Source organism: Cebus imitator, unplaced genomic scaffold (genome assembly GCF_001604975.1).
Source record: "Cebus imitator isolate Cc_AM_T3 unplaced genomic scaffold, Cebus_imitator-1.0 Scaffold181, whole genome shotgun sequence".
NCBI classification, from domain to species: domain Eukaryota; kingdom Metazoa; phylum Chordata; class Mammalia; order Primates; family Cebidae; genus Cebus; species Cebus imitator.
The window spans coordinates 938036-952021 of NW_016107496.1; the positions used below are offsets into that span (position 1 = coordinate 938036).

Consider the following 13986-nt stretch of genomic DNA (forward strand, 5'->3'; position numbering starts at 1 on the left):
GGCTCCTCAGGCTGGGGGGACAGGTGCGGCTCCTCAGGCTGGGGGGATAGGTGTGGCTCCTCAGGCTGGGGGGACAGGTGTGGCTCCTCAGCCTTCGAAGATAGCAGTGGCTCCTCCGGCTGGGGGGACAGGTGCAGCTCCTCAGGCTGTGGAGATAGATGGGGCTCCTCGGGCTGGGGGCACAGGTGTGGCTCCTCAGACGGTGGGCAGAGTTGCAGCTCCTCAGGCCGGGCACAGAGATGCGGCTCCTCAGGTAGTGGCGACAGGGGTGACTCCTCCAGCGGCAGGGACATGAGTGAGTCCTCCGGTGGTGGGGAAGCAGGTGAGTCCTCAGGTGGTGGGGATGTAGGGGAATCCTCAGGTGGTGGGGAAAGCCGTGAAGCCTCAGGTGGAGGGGACATGGGAGACTCCTCAGGCGGTGGGGACAAGGGAGATTCCTCAGGCGGTGGAGACAGGCGTGACACCTCAGGCAGGGGAGACAGGCATGATACCTCAGGTGGGGGGGACATAGGTGATTCTTCAGGTGGTGGGGACATAGGTGAGTCCTCAGGTGGTGGGGATAGGCGTGATGCCTCAGGTGGTGGGGAGAGGGGAGACTCCTCAGGTGGAGGAGACAGAGGAGACTCTTCAAATGGTGGGAACAGACGAGACGCCTCTGGTGGTGGAGACATGGGTGACTCTTCAGGTGGAGGGGACATGGGTGACTCCTCAGGCGGTGGAGACAGGCGAGATGCTTCAGGTGGTGGGGAAGTGGGCAATTCCTCAGGTGGCGGGGACAAAGGAGATTCCTCAAATGGTGGGGACAGGGGTGATGTTTCAGGTGGTGGGGACAGGGGCGTCTCGAGTGCAGGAGATGGGGGTGACTCTTCCGGTGGACAGAAGGGCGACTCCTCCAGCGGAGAAAAAGGTGATGATTCAGGTGGGGGAGACAGAGGAGACTCCTCAGGCGGCGGAGAGAGGGGTGATTCCTCTGGCGGCCGGGACAGGTGCAATGCCTCAGGAAGCGGGGACGTGGGTGATTCCTCAGGTGGTGGGGACAGGCGTGATGCCTCAGGCGGTGGGGACGTGGGTGATTCCTCAGGTGGTGGGGACAGGGGTGACTCCTCAGGTGGGGGCAGCAGTGGCATCTCCTCATTTTGGGGGGCCTCCAACTGGTGCTCAAGTTGGACTCCTGCTCTCCCTGCAGACACAACACACAGTGCTCCTATCTAGCTCAGATCTACTCCACAGAAAGTGCAGGGTCTGGGGAAACGCAGAAACTGTCTCTTGCCACAGAATAAAAGGGGATGAATTTCAGGGACCCTCAAACCCTACTCACCTAGTGGTTTGGCTTCACATTGCAGGGGCCCCGGTTCCTTGGGTTGCATAGAGGTCACGTGCCCACCCTTTGGCTGCCCTTGGCATGCAACGTACAGAGCATCGGGCTCATCAGTGGGGGTATCGCCGGGCTCTGGGGGTGAAAATCTGCAGAGGGTACAGGGGAGCAGGCACTGTGGCTCTCACCAGCTAACAAATCCTACAGAGCACACTGGGGCGAGGCAAGAATGCTGTGGATGGCACTGCCCACCTTGGAGCTCTCCTCTCAAAAGTCCACTTGATTTAACATGGCCCCTGCCAACCTCTGTCCTTTCAATCTGCCAGCCCAATCTCAGCCAGTCCACACTGCTTACCTGCTACACACAGGGGTATGCTGCTCAGCAACGGAGCTGAGAGGCTGACCTCCCTGGGCTTTGTGACAGCGGTGACAGAGAGAGTAGTTCTCAAACCACTCCGAGTTGGGATTCAGTTCTGCCGAGCCTGCCCCACAGGCCCGGCACACCCGGCATGCCTAGGGGAAGGAAGTGGGCAAAACGTGCATTGGTCAAACAGCAAAGACTGAAGGAAAGTACAGGCCTTGTTAAGACAGAGAATGCTGTAGGAGGCAGAATCAGGGTACACTCACCTTACACTTCCAAGAGTGAGCAGGCAGTTCCTCCATGGGTGGTTTTAGGCAGAAGGTATGGTATCCTTTGTCACACGTCTCACAAACCAACATCTTAGAGTCATTCCCAGGTTTCCTGCAGGGGCACAGGGAATGTGACAATGTCCTCTCTGCCTTCGTTTCCTTTCTTTTTTGTTGTTTTCATGTTAAGAGGCCTTCTCCAACTGCCCTCATTTTCAACCCTAACCTGTGATGTGCCTAAGACTTCCCTCCTGCCCTTCCATTCCTACCTGCAGGCTTGGCACACTTTGCATTCAGGGCACTGCCAGCCAGCACGTTTGCGGGCAGTCAGAGCAGTGTCCAGGCAGGCCCCATGATAGTGATGCCCACAGCTGGTACAGAAGAACAGGTCACACAACTCCCCTGGCCCCTCACACACTGCACAGCGAGCCTCCTCTGCAGGGGATAGAGACAGCACAGGTTAGCTATGGATTCCCTGAAAGCCTCAGCACAGTGCTGTACACACAACAGGCACTCCACGGGCACAGAATGAACAAATAACAAAGTTACTGAGTGCCTGCCCAACGCCTGCCAGCTACTGTTCTAGGCACTGGAAACACAGTGGAAAATGAGACAGGCAAAACTCTGGTGCTCACAAAGTTCACAACTATTTTAATGGGGCAGACTAACAGTATATAATTCTATGCTTTGATCAGTGCTCTGCAGAGTACAAAAATCCAAGGCACACTTGGTCTCTCATTGGCGCTATGTCCAAAGGTCAGGACTTCTCACCCAGATGTGCAGCCCCCTCACTGTGCTCTGGGCATAGCAGCTGCAGTGTTTTCATGGATAGGAAGGAACCGCTGGCAGTTGCACAGGGGAAGTGGTAAAGCCGTGGACATCCAGGTGAGCGGCAAGGGATGGAGGCACCGAGCCTGGTGCAGTGGGAGCAGCGCTGCCAGGGTGAAGAAGGCTCAGCGTCAGCCAGCTCTCTCCAGAGAAACAGTTCAGGCACTAGTTCTGCCCCAGTATACCCATGGTCCTTCTCATTCCACCCTGACTCACAGAAGCCCACCAGCCCTGTCCATCCTCTGCAAGAGCAGCCCTGCCCTTCACCTATGCAATCCTCTGGCCCCAGCCCCACCTGTGAGATCCCTGAGAAGATGGCCTTGTCCACACCACATAGTTGTGGGCCCTCCTGCCCCCATACGCCTGCCGACCACGCAGCACACCAATGGTGAGCCCAGCAGGACCCTTTACAGGTGGGAAGAGGTAAACAGGAAGGAAAGAGTTAACAAAAAGAGGCTGGCTGGCTCAGGACTACCCAGCCCTTATCCCATTTCCTGCCCCATTCCCCTCACTCACCTCCAGGTTCTCCTAGGTGGGCAGGTGTAAGGCCCTCAGGGAAACCAATCTGTGATAGGTCCTCACTGGGCAGCACTGCCTCATTGGGCCCTGGGCTCCCCCCAGGGGACACCACTGGACACCGGGGCCAATCAAATGGCAACTCAAAGCGCTGTAGCTCCCGCTGCCCGTGCAGACTGGGCTCCCCGCAGTTACAGAGAGCACAACGCCGCACTGGACCCCCACTGTGGACACATAAGCATCAGTACCACGCCAGGCCCCTGCAACCCTATGATTTGGCATGCCCATGCTTCCCCAACACTCATTTTCCTAAATCCTCTTCTTGAAAGCCCTAGACTCTCAAATCAAATCTTCATGTGCCCTCAAACAAGTTACCTGCAGTCCTGAGGAGTGTCCTGAAGCCTGGGACTCCCAGAACTAGGGACAGAGACCTCCCCCACATGTGGGTTAGGCAGGTCTGACTCAGTGGCACCTGGGTCCTCAGAAGCTGCAGGTTCATCAGCTGAATAAACAGACAAACAGCATGTGTCAGCCATCATCCCTATTTAATACGAAGTCCACTCACCAGAAGCATGAGATTATCCAAAACCCTCAGTGGCTCAAAGTGATGGTATTTCAACTGTTGTCCCAAAGAACAAAGTTGTTTCATTATTTATCTACTGCATAGACTTAGCTCACATCCTTGTGCCAGGACCAGAATTGTAAGGTTGCCCATGAAATCTAAAAGCAAACACAGAATCTGTCCTACTCACCTGCCGGTTCTGAATCTTTATCCTCACCAGGCAGCTTCTGGCTGTCCATCCCTCTCTCCGACTGGGCAGGGCCCTCTCGGGGAGACCTGTTGGTGCCAAGAGAGAGATCTATATGCCTAGTAAGTCTTCCCAAGAAGCACTTTTCCCAGAATCCCAGGAAGAAGGCATCCAGACCCTCCAGACATCAGAGCAAAGCCATACTAAAAACTCCAATACTGACAAGGAAAGTCATTCTCCCTAACCTGTCCCCCCACTGCCTACTTCCTCCCAAGATAAACACATACCCTCTTTTCACACTCTGGAGAGATTGTCAGGGGGTCCATTTGACTTTCCCACTTCCAGCCTCCTCTGTAAGAGTTCCTGGGGCCATAGCATCCAACTAGAAGCAAATCCATTTATACCTAATACTGCTCTTTGCCTTGCTTCTGGGTTTTTGGCTTCTGGTGAGCCCTATCCCCACACCTTTTCCTCAGGTCTCAAGTAAGCTATCATTCCAGAGACCAGTCAGTGCCAACCCAGGGGCAGTCATGACCCAGGAAGCCTGAGTCCAGCCAAAATCCTTCTCCCAGAGGCACAGTCTGAGGCACTGCAAGAGATGGAACACACTATTGGAACTAAAGCCTAGCTATGGATGGATCTCCCCCACCACCACTTGTTTCTACGAGGACATCACCATCACAAGAAACTCCCTAATTTCCACCCACTTCCAACCCAAATGCAGCTCAGACCAATGCCTGGACCCTGCCCTAACTGAGCTCAGGGTCTCACCCAGCCTGAAGGTCTCAGGTCGTTGCCCTTAGCGACATCAACTGCCCTTCCTCTTCAGATATCTCTAGTAGTTAACAGAAGTGGACCTTGAGAGATACTGAGCATGTGTAGCCAGGCCTGAAGCTAAGCATGCTGGGAGTTGTAGTCTCAGGAAGCATAGAGCCACTCAGAGGAGTTCTAAACAGGGCAGGACATAGCACAGCAGAGCAGAGTAGCTTCCTTCCTCTTCCCTTAAGCAGGGTTTCCACACACATACATGGGGGTGGGGAATAACGGTCCCTTGTCCCTTCTAAGAAATTCGTGCTTGTATCAAAGCCAAATGAAACTATAGTTATACCTAAAAAAGTTGAGACTTATACCTTTGGGCATTATTTTCCTAGATTTCAGAGGGAATTAAGCACAGCAGGAGAAAAAGAATTACAGACATGAGGAATAGGAAAGGGATAGGTGCCAGCAGCTTGTAGTGGGAAGTGTAGACCCTTTCTCTTAATCAGAGAAAATATACAGTGTTCCTAGATAAAGTAGTGATGACGTGGGGGAAATCCTTAAAACAGCAACTCTAAACAATCAAAGTTTGAGAAATTCATCTCTCGCCTTTTCCATTCTTCTCGATTAACCGTAGTGACCACACCAACCTTTGCAAGGACAACCCCCTCCTCCCAAGATAGAAGGCAAATACCCCAGCCAGCCACTTAGGGATGAATGACTGGGGCAAATGAGACAGAGGGAACCCTCAAAGGTGCCCCAAATGAGTAAATCAATTCCCTAATTCCACAATATCACTCCTCCTGCCCAGAACTCACCCTTTATTTCCAGATATTGACTATGACCCTATGGAGACATGTCATAGGAAAGAAAATTACTTTTTCCCCTAACACTTTCAGAACATACTGGAGAAAGTAACTCATCACCTGATACACATTATCCCCATTCCCAAGTCATCTCTCTTTCCCAAACCTGCCACACAACCACACCTGAAAGGAAAGCAGGGTGGGTCATCTGGCCAGCTCACAGAAAAGCTGCTCCAGAACTTCAAGGAGTCCTTAGAAGCTACCCGTGGGAAGTGGAAGGTGGAGGTGACGGCAGCAGCCATGCTCCTCTTCCATTCAGTCATTCAAGGCCTAACCACACCCAGAAGGTCCAAGGAGCCCTTAAAGTTTTCTTTTTCTTTCTTTCTTTTTTTTTTTAAATAAAGATGGGGGTTTCACCATGGTGGCCAGGCTGGTCTTGAACTCCTGACCTCAGGTGATCCACCCACCTCGGCCTCCCAAAGTGCTAGGATTACAGGAGTGAGCCACCGCGCCCGGCCCCCTTAAAGTTTTCTAATTGTTTGCATCTTACTATATCTTACCACTACATGCCCCCAAAGATCCTCTGCCCACTCTGCTCTCAAAGTTGAAGCCAAAAGAGTCACAAACAGCAAGAACTAAAAGGCAACAATGATAATACAGTGGGTAGGAGGAGGGGTGCCTCACACAAGGCCAGAGGGACAAATTCCTCAGCCCTCCCCCGAGCGCAGCCCTCTCAGGCTGGTAAGGCTGGTACTGCTCAAGAAGGTACAGAAACCACCTTCATCTGGCCTTGAGAGACAGTACTAACATCCTCCAAAGCCAGATCCCCATTCACAGGGCCATGGAAGATGAAAGATTAAGAAGCAAACAGAATGTCATACAAGTGGACCAAAAATAGGGGGCATCTCCAAAAAGCCTGAGCCCTCAGTCCCTGTTTCCCCATCCCTGCAGTCCAGGATCCCAATTCCAAGTTATCCCAAGACCCCAGGTTCCCCAGTCCCATCATTCACAGCCAGTAAAAAGACACACATTCACACCAAGGATTTTTTTTCCTGGATCTAAACTTGGCTAGTGTCTGGCCAGGCTTCCTCTATAGAACTAAAGATCCCAGACAGCAAGTACAGAGCTAGGGAGTAAAACTGTGCTGGCACCCCTCAGTCCTATACCTAAGAGGCCCAAAACAGCAAAGAGGAGGACAAGGATTTATCTCAACCCATTCTCCTTCTCGCCTCCCTCCCAGACCAACAGCTTTCACTCCATTTTCCCAGACAAGGGGGAAATGGAGGCTTGGAGAGGTGTAAGGCTGAAGCAGGCCCTTCAATGAACAGCTCTTCAGTAGGACTCAAGACTTCCTGGTTCCCAGCCTGAGACTCAAACCACACCTCTTCCCACCCCCATTTTGGGTCAGCCCTCTGAGATGGATCCAAACGGAACACTGGCCATGCAGACCCTCTGAACTGTGTCCCTGGCTCATCCTGAACAAGGTACAGTTTATATAAAGAACTTGTTTGGGGACAAACAGGAGGGACTCTCCATAGACTGCAGGAACGGAAAGCAGGCTTGACAGCTCACCTCACTATACCACACCTGTGCTACCTCTCACCTTTCAAAGCTCTTTAAAACGCAAAACCTCTATTTTCTCCTTTCCAATACCAGACTCAAATCTAGTATATGTATGTTGGAGGGGGCAGAGTGAGGGAGCAAAAGGCACCAGCCAAATCCCTGCTAGGCAGCATGACAGGTGTGAGGAGGGCAGTCCCAAGCCCAAGCAAGGCCCAGAGGCTTGGGGCTCAAGCTGCAGGCACCCTTTCTCCTCAATACCTTCTGCCAGGGGTGGAATCACTGGTTTCCAGGAGAAAAGAGCTCTGATCAAGCCATTTCTCCCCCAGAAAGATATGGGCCACCCCATTCTGCACAGTTGGTACAGGATCAGAGAGCCAGTTAACAATCCCCAGTCAAAAAAGGGTTGGAGAAGTCTGGGAGGGGCTTGCAGGACTGGCCAGGGACTCATGGGCAGCCAGCTCCCCATATCAGGCCGGGAGAAAGCAAGAGACAAAAGCCATTTTTTGCAGCCTACATTCGCAGGGAGAAAATCTCAACGGCCTCCTCTATAATCCTCTGGAGATTAGATCCATCCCAAGAGGAGGGGAGGCAAAGCAGGCTAAGACAGCACTAGGCCTCACCGGGGTCACTTTGCCAGGCAGGGGTAGTTTAAAGTTGAACAGCAGGTCCAGAGCTGGCCCCAGCCCCGCCTCCTTCTTGCCCCAGCCACCCCCTTCATCACAACTAGTCAGTTTCCACACACCCTCCCTTTGCCTAGTGAAAGAAGGCCTGGTGAAGGATCTAGGGTTCCTTGAGTTTTCCAGGGGCTGTTTTGCGTGCCCAACTCGGTAGTAACAACCTTAAAGTCCAACTGGCATAAGTCTGACCTGGCAGCGGCACCCTCCCCCACCATCCCAAGTTGCTCTGTCCCAAGGCCCACAAGGAACCCAGGGGGGAGAAGCAGCAGCCTGGGATTGGTGCTGGCATCAGGGCCTGGGTTCTAGTTTAGTTGAGTTCCCCCAACACGAAAATAAACAGGAGGAGAGGCTATCTGGCCAGGTTCCCAAACTCCCGTGGTTCCCCGAACCCCCAGTCTTTAAAGAGGCACACCCCAAGACACCAGGCCTCAGTTCTGCCCTGGTGACTAGCTCAGGTTCCCTTGACAGACCCTGCCAAAGAAACCCTCCCCAGCTCTGGCACCCCCTTCTCCAACCTAAAGGCCAGCTCCGGCTAAGATAGTCCATCTGGCTATGCCCCCAGTCCAACCCTTTCTGGGCCCTGGCCGGGCGGACTTCACTCACCTCTTCACAGGGCGATCCAGAAATCCTCATCCGAGAACATGGCCAGAGCCCGGGCCGCTCCCCGACCTCCAACCGCCAGAGCGATCACAGCCGCCCCCCGCACGGGGGGGCTTAGGGGGGCCAAGAACGGTAAATCCAGGTCGGAGTGGCCACCCTCCCCCCACAAAAAACAGCAAGAAGCCAAAGAGGGGGTTCTCTGCCTCAGCTTCCAGCAGTTTAGGTTTCCATGGACAGCCCCAGGGCGGCGAATCCCGAGCGGACACAAAGAGAGCACCGGTGGCTTTGATCTTGGGCGAGCAGGCTCCGCATCCGCGTCGCCGGGCGGCCTCTCAGTCCTAGGGCCCGGCCAGCGCCCCGGCCGCCCGCGCCGGGCTCGGGGGGAACGTCGAGGCTCTCCAGATGGAACGTCGAGGCGCCTCCCCAGCAGCCCGGAAGGAATGCCGCGCCGCCCCGCGCCTGGCCCGGATGGAACGTGAGACCCTCGCAGGAGCACCGAGCCCCTCTCCCCGCCCCGGCCGGCGCCCCGGGGCCGCGCGAGCTACGGCGACGCGGGGCCGGCGGGGCCGCGGGGCTGAACCTGACACACACCCAGCGCCGGGCTTCTCGACCCCGAGCGCTCACCCTCGGCCGCTTCGAGCCCCCCACCTTCTGCTCCCCCCGGGGAAGGGAGGAGGCTAGGTGGGCGAGGAAGAGGAAGGGGCGGGCGGTGGGAACCCTCTGCCTGCTCCCCTCCGGCCGCTCCAGGCCCTGCGCTCGCCTCCCTTCCCCTCTGGCCTCGGGAGCTGCCCCGCCCCCGGCCTGGCCGGCTCTGGTCGGTGGCACCCCCTCGACCCCCGGCTGGCTGTGATCGCGGGGGGCTTAGAGGTGCATGGCCCAACCCCGGCTCCCGGCACCGGGGGGTCAGGAAACTGAGCGGAAAGTGGGGAACGAGGCAGCCATTTGCAACCGGAGAGGAAAGTAGTGCAGCGCGGCGCCGCTCCGCCTCCCCCCCTCCGCCTCCTGTTCGGCCGGTAGGGTGGTTCCTGCGAAAGGGCTATTTCCTGGCCCGAAAGCTGGGCAGCGGTCGTGGAGATTCGTGAAGCCTCCGGCGCGAGATCCGGGGGGGCCTTTTGCCCGGGGCACCCCACTCGAGACGGGGAGAAAGGAGAAGAGACGGCTCTATTTTGTGTTGGAGCGGAGCAGCGGAGGGATCCCGCCCTCTCGGAGGAAAGGCTGTGACTCTGCAGTTCTACGCACACGCTGCGGGATCCTTCCGCTCCGGGTTAACCCCGACCGCGCCGGGCCGGCAGCCGGGCAGACACGTGGGAACGAAGCCCCCCTCCCCTCTGCCCCGGCCCTGGGGCCGCCTCATTTACCGCCCGGGCGATGAAACTAGGACTTCGGCCGCTTTCTAATTCCATACCCTTGCAGTCATTGGTCCCTGAAACTCCAACTGCCCTCTTGCTTTGGCCAGGGGCAATCTTTCCCGGGAGGGGGATGGAAGAAGGGCCAGGAGATTGGCTGCTGCTCAGCATCCTGGGAACTGGAGTCCGCAAATGGAGAAAGTGAGGCACGGCGCCTGGCGCTGCAGAGGGTGGGTTCTTGCCACGTTTGGGGGCCCGAAGAAAACCGGATGAGTCCCTAGTCATTCCTTCTGACTCTAGCCCCCCGTGTGAGGAAGGACTGTCGGTACCCACACAATCACCACACACACCTCCCCATCGAAACATAAATGTAGAGCCTCCCTTTTCAGGGTGCCCCCACCCCCACCTCCAGTCCTTCCAGATCTTCATGACCCATGTCCCTTTTTTAGTAAGCTGAGGTAGCCAGCCTCGCCGCTACCTGGCCAGAATGCTGTTCTGGACAAGATCCCAAAATATACTCTGCAGGCAGCCCGCCCCCCCCCATAAGTCTGGATGAGAAAAGATTGGAATGCCTCTTGGGCATCAACTGCACACATGGGGTGGACAAAAGGAGACAAATTAACTATGTCCAGATACTTTATATATTCTTAGTTATTCCTCATCTTCAGTATGAGTTACATGGAATTATCTCCATATTACAGATGAAGATTAGGGCTACAATAGGTAAGATTGCCCACAGAACTACATCTAGTGAGAAGTTGAGCCATTATTCAAACCAAAGGCCATGTTTTTCCTGGGATTACAAATAATAATAATACATGTTTTAAAAGAAGATGTGGAGAAAGAGGCAAGCAGATTCGACCAAAGGCCATCTTTGTGGGGAAAGGGTTTACAATCCTGTCCAACAGAACTTTTCTACAGTGATGGAAATTGACTAAATCTACACTATCTAATATGGTAGCCATTAGCCACATGTAGCTCTGGAGCACTTTGAAATGCAGGTGGTACAAGTAGGGAACTTTGTATTTTTTGTTGTTTTTTGAGACGGAGTTTTGCTCTTGTTGCCCAGGCTAGAGTGCAATGGCGCCATCTCAGCTCACTGCAACCTCTGGCCCCTGGGTTTAAGCAATTCTCCTGCCTCAGCCTCACAAGTAGCTGGGATTACAGGTATCCACCACTATGCCCAGCTAATTTTTTGTATTTTTAGTAGAGATGGGGTTTCACCATGTTGGACAGGCTGGTCTCAAACTCCAGATCTCAGGTGATCCACCTGCCTTGACCTCCCAAAGTGCTAGGATTAAAGGCGTAAGCCACTGCGCCCAGTCAGAAAATTAACTTTTTATTTGAATGAAATTAAATAGCCATATGTGACTTGATGCTTTTATATTCAACAGTGCAGAAGACCTTAATCCCTACTGACTAGACTCATAGTAGGGATCAGGACCAGGTTTGTCTTCTTCAAGCCACACATGCCCATCATGTTTTCTGCACTGACCATTCATGCCTATTTGAGCAAAAAGACTTCAGCAGTGACCCCATACCTGTTTTGGTTACAATAGAATAAGTTAACCAACAGACAGAAGTTGGAAAATGGAAGGCCTCTCCCAGCTTTACACCCAGAGGCAGGGAGAGGCAGACCCTTACCAGAAAGACCTCCAGACCTCCAGTAATAACACAGATAGCCACCCACTATTTCTTTTTTTTTTTTTTTTTTTTTTGAGATGGAATTTCACTCTTTGTTGTCCCCCAGGCTGGAGTGAAATAGCACAATCTTGGCTCACTGCAACCTCTGCCTCCCAGGTTCAAGCAATTCTGCTGCCTTAGCCTCCCGAGTAGCTGGGATTACAGGCACATGCTACCATGCCTGGCTAATTTTGTATTTTTAGTAGAGATGGGGTTTCACCACGTTGGCCAGGCTGATCTCGAACTCCTGACCTTGGGTCATCCACCCAAGGTCTCCCAAAGTGCTGGGATTACAGGCATGAGCCACTGCACCCAGCCACCACCCACTATTTCTTAAGGACTTATTATGTGTGAAGAATTGTAGTAAGCTTTACATATATTACTTCATTTCATTTTCACCTCAACTCTGTAAAGCACACTTAGCCCCACTTCATAAATGGGAAATGGAGGCTCTAAGAGGTTAAGTGACTGGCCAAGGCCACACAGCTAAATTGAGGAGCTGTTAACTGCTATCACTACTGACCCCAGGCCTTGAGATTACTTATTGATAAATTTCTAGAAAACTTTAGGTAAGTCTACCCTAGACCTCTTGAAAATGGCAGCAGGAAGGTAGGCCCCTGTAATGAGTATCCCAAGTCAGATGTGCAAAAGGACTTAATTTTAATAGAAGGAGAGGGTGGTGACCTCCCAGAAGAACCTCCTAAGCCAGTGAGATTGTTGTTTGGAGTATGTTTCTTCTCGCAGCCCTTATTTCTTTTTAGATTCTGAATCAGAAAAGCAAAAACAACTTTTGAAAATCAGCATGACAAGCCATATCCCCAGCTGTAAGCCTGGAGCCAGGCATTGACAAAGTCACAGCTAAAAATCACACCTAGGTTTTGTTCATCCTTCCCAGGTAAGTACACTGACAGGGTACCTCGCCTCCCCCAGTTGTCGGAAGAGGTCTGTACCTTCCCTGTACCTACCATTCAAATAACCCTTATATGTCCTTGGAGGAGGTATTAGACTAGTTAGCCATTCAGGCTGGTAGAAGGGTGGGGATCAAGAAAAGTGGAGGCAAACAGGACCAAACTTTCCTAGCTGAAATACCAATCCTACTGAGGCAGTAGGTCCATAAAAGCAGAAGCAATAGCCTTTGACACCTAAAAAACAGTAGCACAACACCAAAGGTGTGAAAAGTAGCATAAGATTAAAGGTATGAAAAAAGCAAAGAGGTCAGGCACGGTGGCTCACGCCTGTAATCCCAGCACTTTGGGAAGGTGAGGAGGGTGGATCATGAGGTCAAGAAACCGAGACCATCCTGGTCAATACAGTGAAACCCCGTCTCTAAAAAAGAAAGAAAGTAAAGAAAAGAGCAAAGAACGGCCATTTCAATGAAAGGCATGGGGACATGGAGCACAGGGGGACTAATATGCACCAGAGGCATTATTTCTTTTCTTTTATTTATTTATTTATTTTGAGACAGATTCTCGCTCTGTTGCCCAGGCTAGAGTGCAGTGGCTCGATCTCAGCTCACTGGAACCTCTGCCTCCTGAGTAGGTAGTCGCGTGTCACCATGCCCAGCTAACTTTTTTTTTGTATTTTTAGTACAGACTGGGTTTCACCGTGTTAGCCAGGATGGTCTCTGTCTCCTGTCCTCATGATCTGCCCACCTCACCCTACCAAAGTGCTGGAATTACAGGCATGAGCCACCGTGTCCAGCCGGCAATATTTCTTACTTTACTCAACACTCCCGGGAAGTCAAATCACAACACTTTAGTCTCTGCCTCAACGCTCCTTCTCAATTCTTACATCATTAGGAATGGGGGGCTTCCTTCCTCCCCAAACCCCATCCTGCAAGTAAATGCCAAGGCCCCAGGAAGACAGCTAGGTCAGCATGTTGTGGCTGGCCACTAGAGGGTGTTGTTTCTATAGTTAAGGGGATCTTGAAAGGTTACAAACTTGGATGGGAGTGGCAGCCAATAGGGACTCAGTATATGAGGAACCCAGTGGAATAGAAAAGTGGGAAAGGCAAGTAGTAATTCTTAGGATAAAGGTCCTTAATAAGTGAGGAATACGGAATAGGAACAAGGTAGGAAGAAACATTCCCCACCAAATACCACAGCCATCACTCCTTGGAAAAGGAGATATTGGCTCTGAGCTCTACCTAGATACACAGAAGTCAACAATAAGGCGGGGCGTGGTGGCTCACGCCTGTAATCCCAGCACTTTGGAAGGCCAAAGTGGATGGATCACTTCAGGTCAGGAGTTCGAGACAATCCTAGCCAACATGGTGAAACCCCATCTCTACTAAAAAATACAAAAATTAGCCGGGCACGGTGGCTCAAGCCTGTAATCCCAGCACTTTGGGAGGCTGAGGCGGGTGGATCACGAGGTCAAGAGATCGAGACCATCCTGGTCAGCATGGTGAAACCCCGTCTCTACTAAAAATACAAAAAATTAGCTGGGCATGGTGGCACGTGCCTGTAATCCCAGCTACTCAGGAGGCTGAGGCAGGAGAATTGCCTGAACCCAGGAGGC

At 52.9% G+C, this 13986-nt stretch overlaps 2 protein-coding genes across 11 annotated transcripts in view; both read right to left on the reverse strand.

The window, feature by feature from the left end:
* Positions 1 to 9649, reverse strand: part of KMT2D (lysine methyltransferase 2D) — a 42875-nt gene extending 33226 nt beyond the window's left edge. For all 8 annotated transcript variants that reach the window (XM_017545716.2, XM_037744672.1, XM_017545717.2 and 5 more), the window contains exons 1-11: positions 8441 to 9649; positions 4039 to 4124; positions 3662 to 3788; positions 3287 to 3510; positions 3066 to 3175; positions 2714 to 2876; positions 2212 to 2377; positions 1943 to 2057; positions 1671 to 1828; positions 1319 to 1464; positions 6 to 1180 (exon numbers count right to left, since the gene is read on the reverse strand). In XM_017545716.2, coding sequence (XP_017401205.2) covers positions 6 to 1180; positions 1319 to 1464; positions 1671 to 1828; positions 1943 to 2057; positions 2212 to 2377; positions 2714 to 2876; positions 3066 to 3175; positions 3287 to 3510; positions 3662 to 3788; positions 4039 to 4087 — 2433 coding nt within the window. In that variant the 5' untranslated portion in view covers positions 4088 to 4124; positions 8441 to 9649. The remainder of the gene's footprint in view (positions 1 to 5; positions 1181 to 1318; positions 1465 to 1670; positions 1829 to 1942; positions 2058 to 2211; positions 2378 to 2713; positions 2877 to 3065; positions 3176 to 3286; positions 3511 to 3661; positions 3789 to 4038; positions 4125 to 8440) is intronic.
* RHEBL1 (RHEB like 1) overlaps positions 601 to 13986 on the reverse strand; it is a 19596-nt gene continuing 6210 nt past the window's right edge. For 2 of the 3 annotated variants that reach the window (XM_017545747.2, XM_017545746.2), the window contains exon 7: positions 601 to 625. In XM_017545747.2, the coding sequence (XP_017401236.1) occupies positions 601 to 625 (25 nt within the window). The remainder of the gene's footprint in view (positions 626 to 13986) is intronic. The other variant, XR_005202963.1, reaches the window with a different exon arrangement.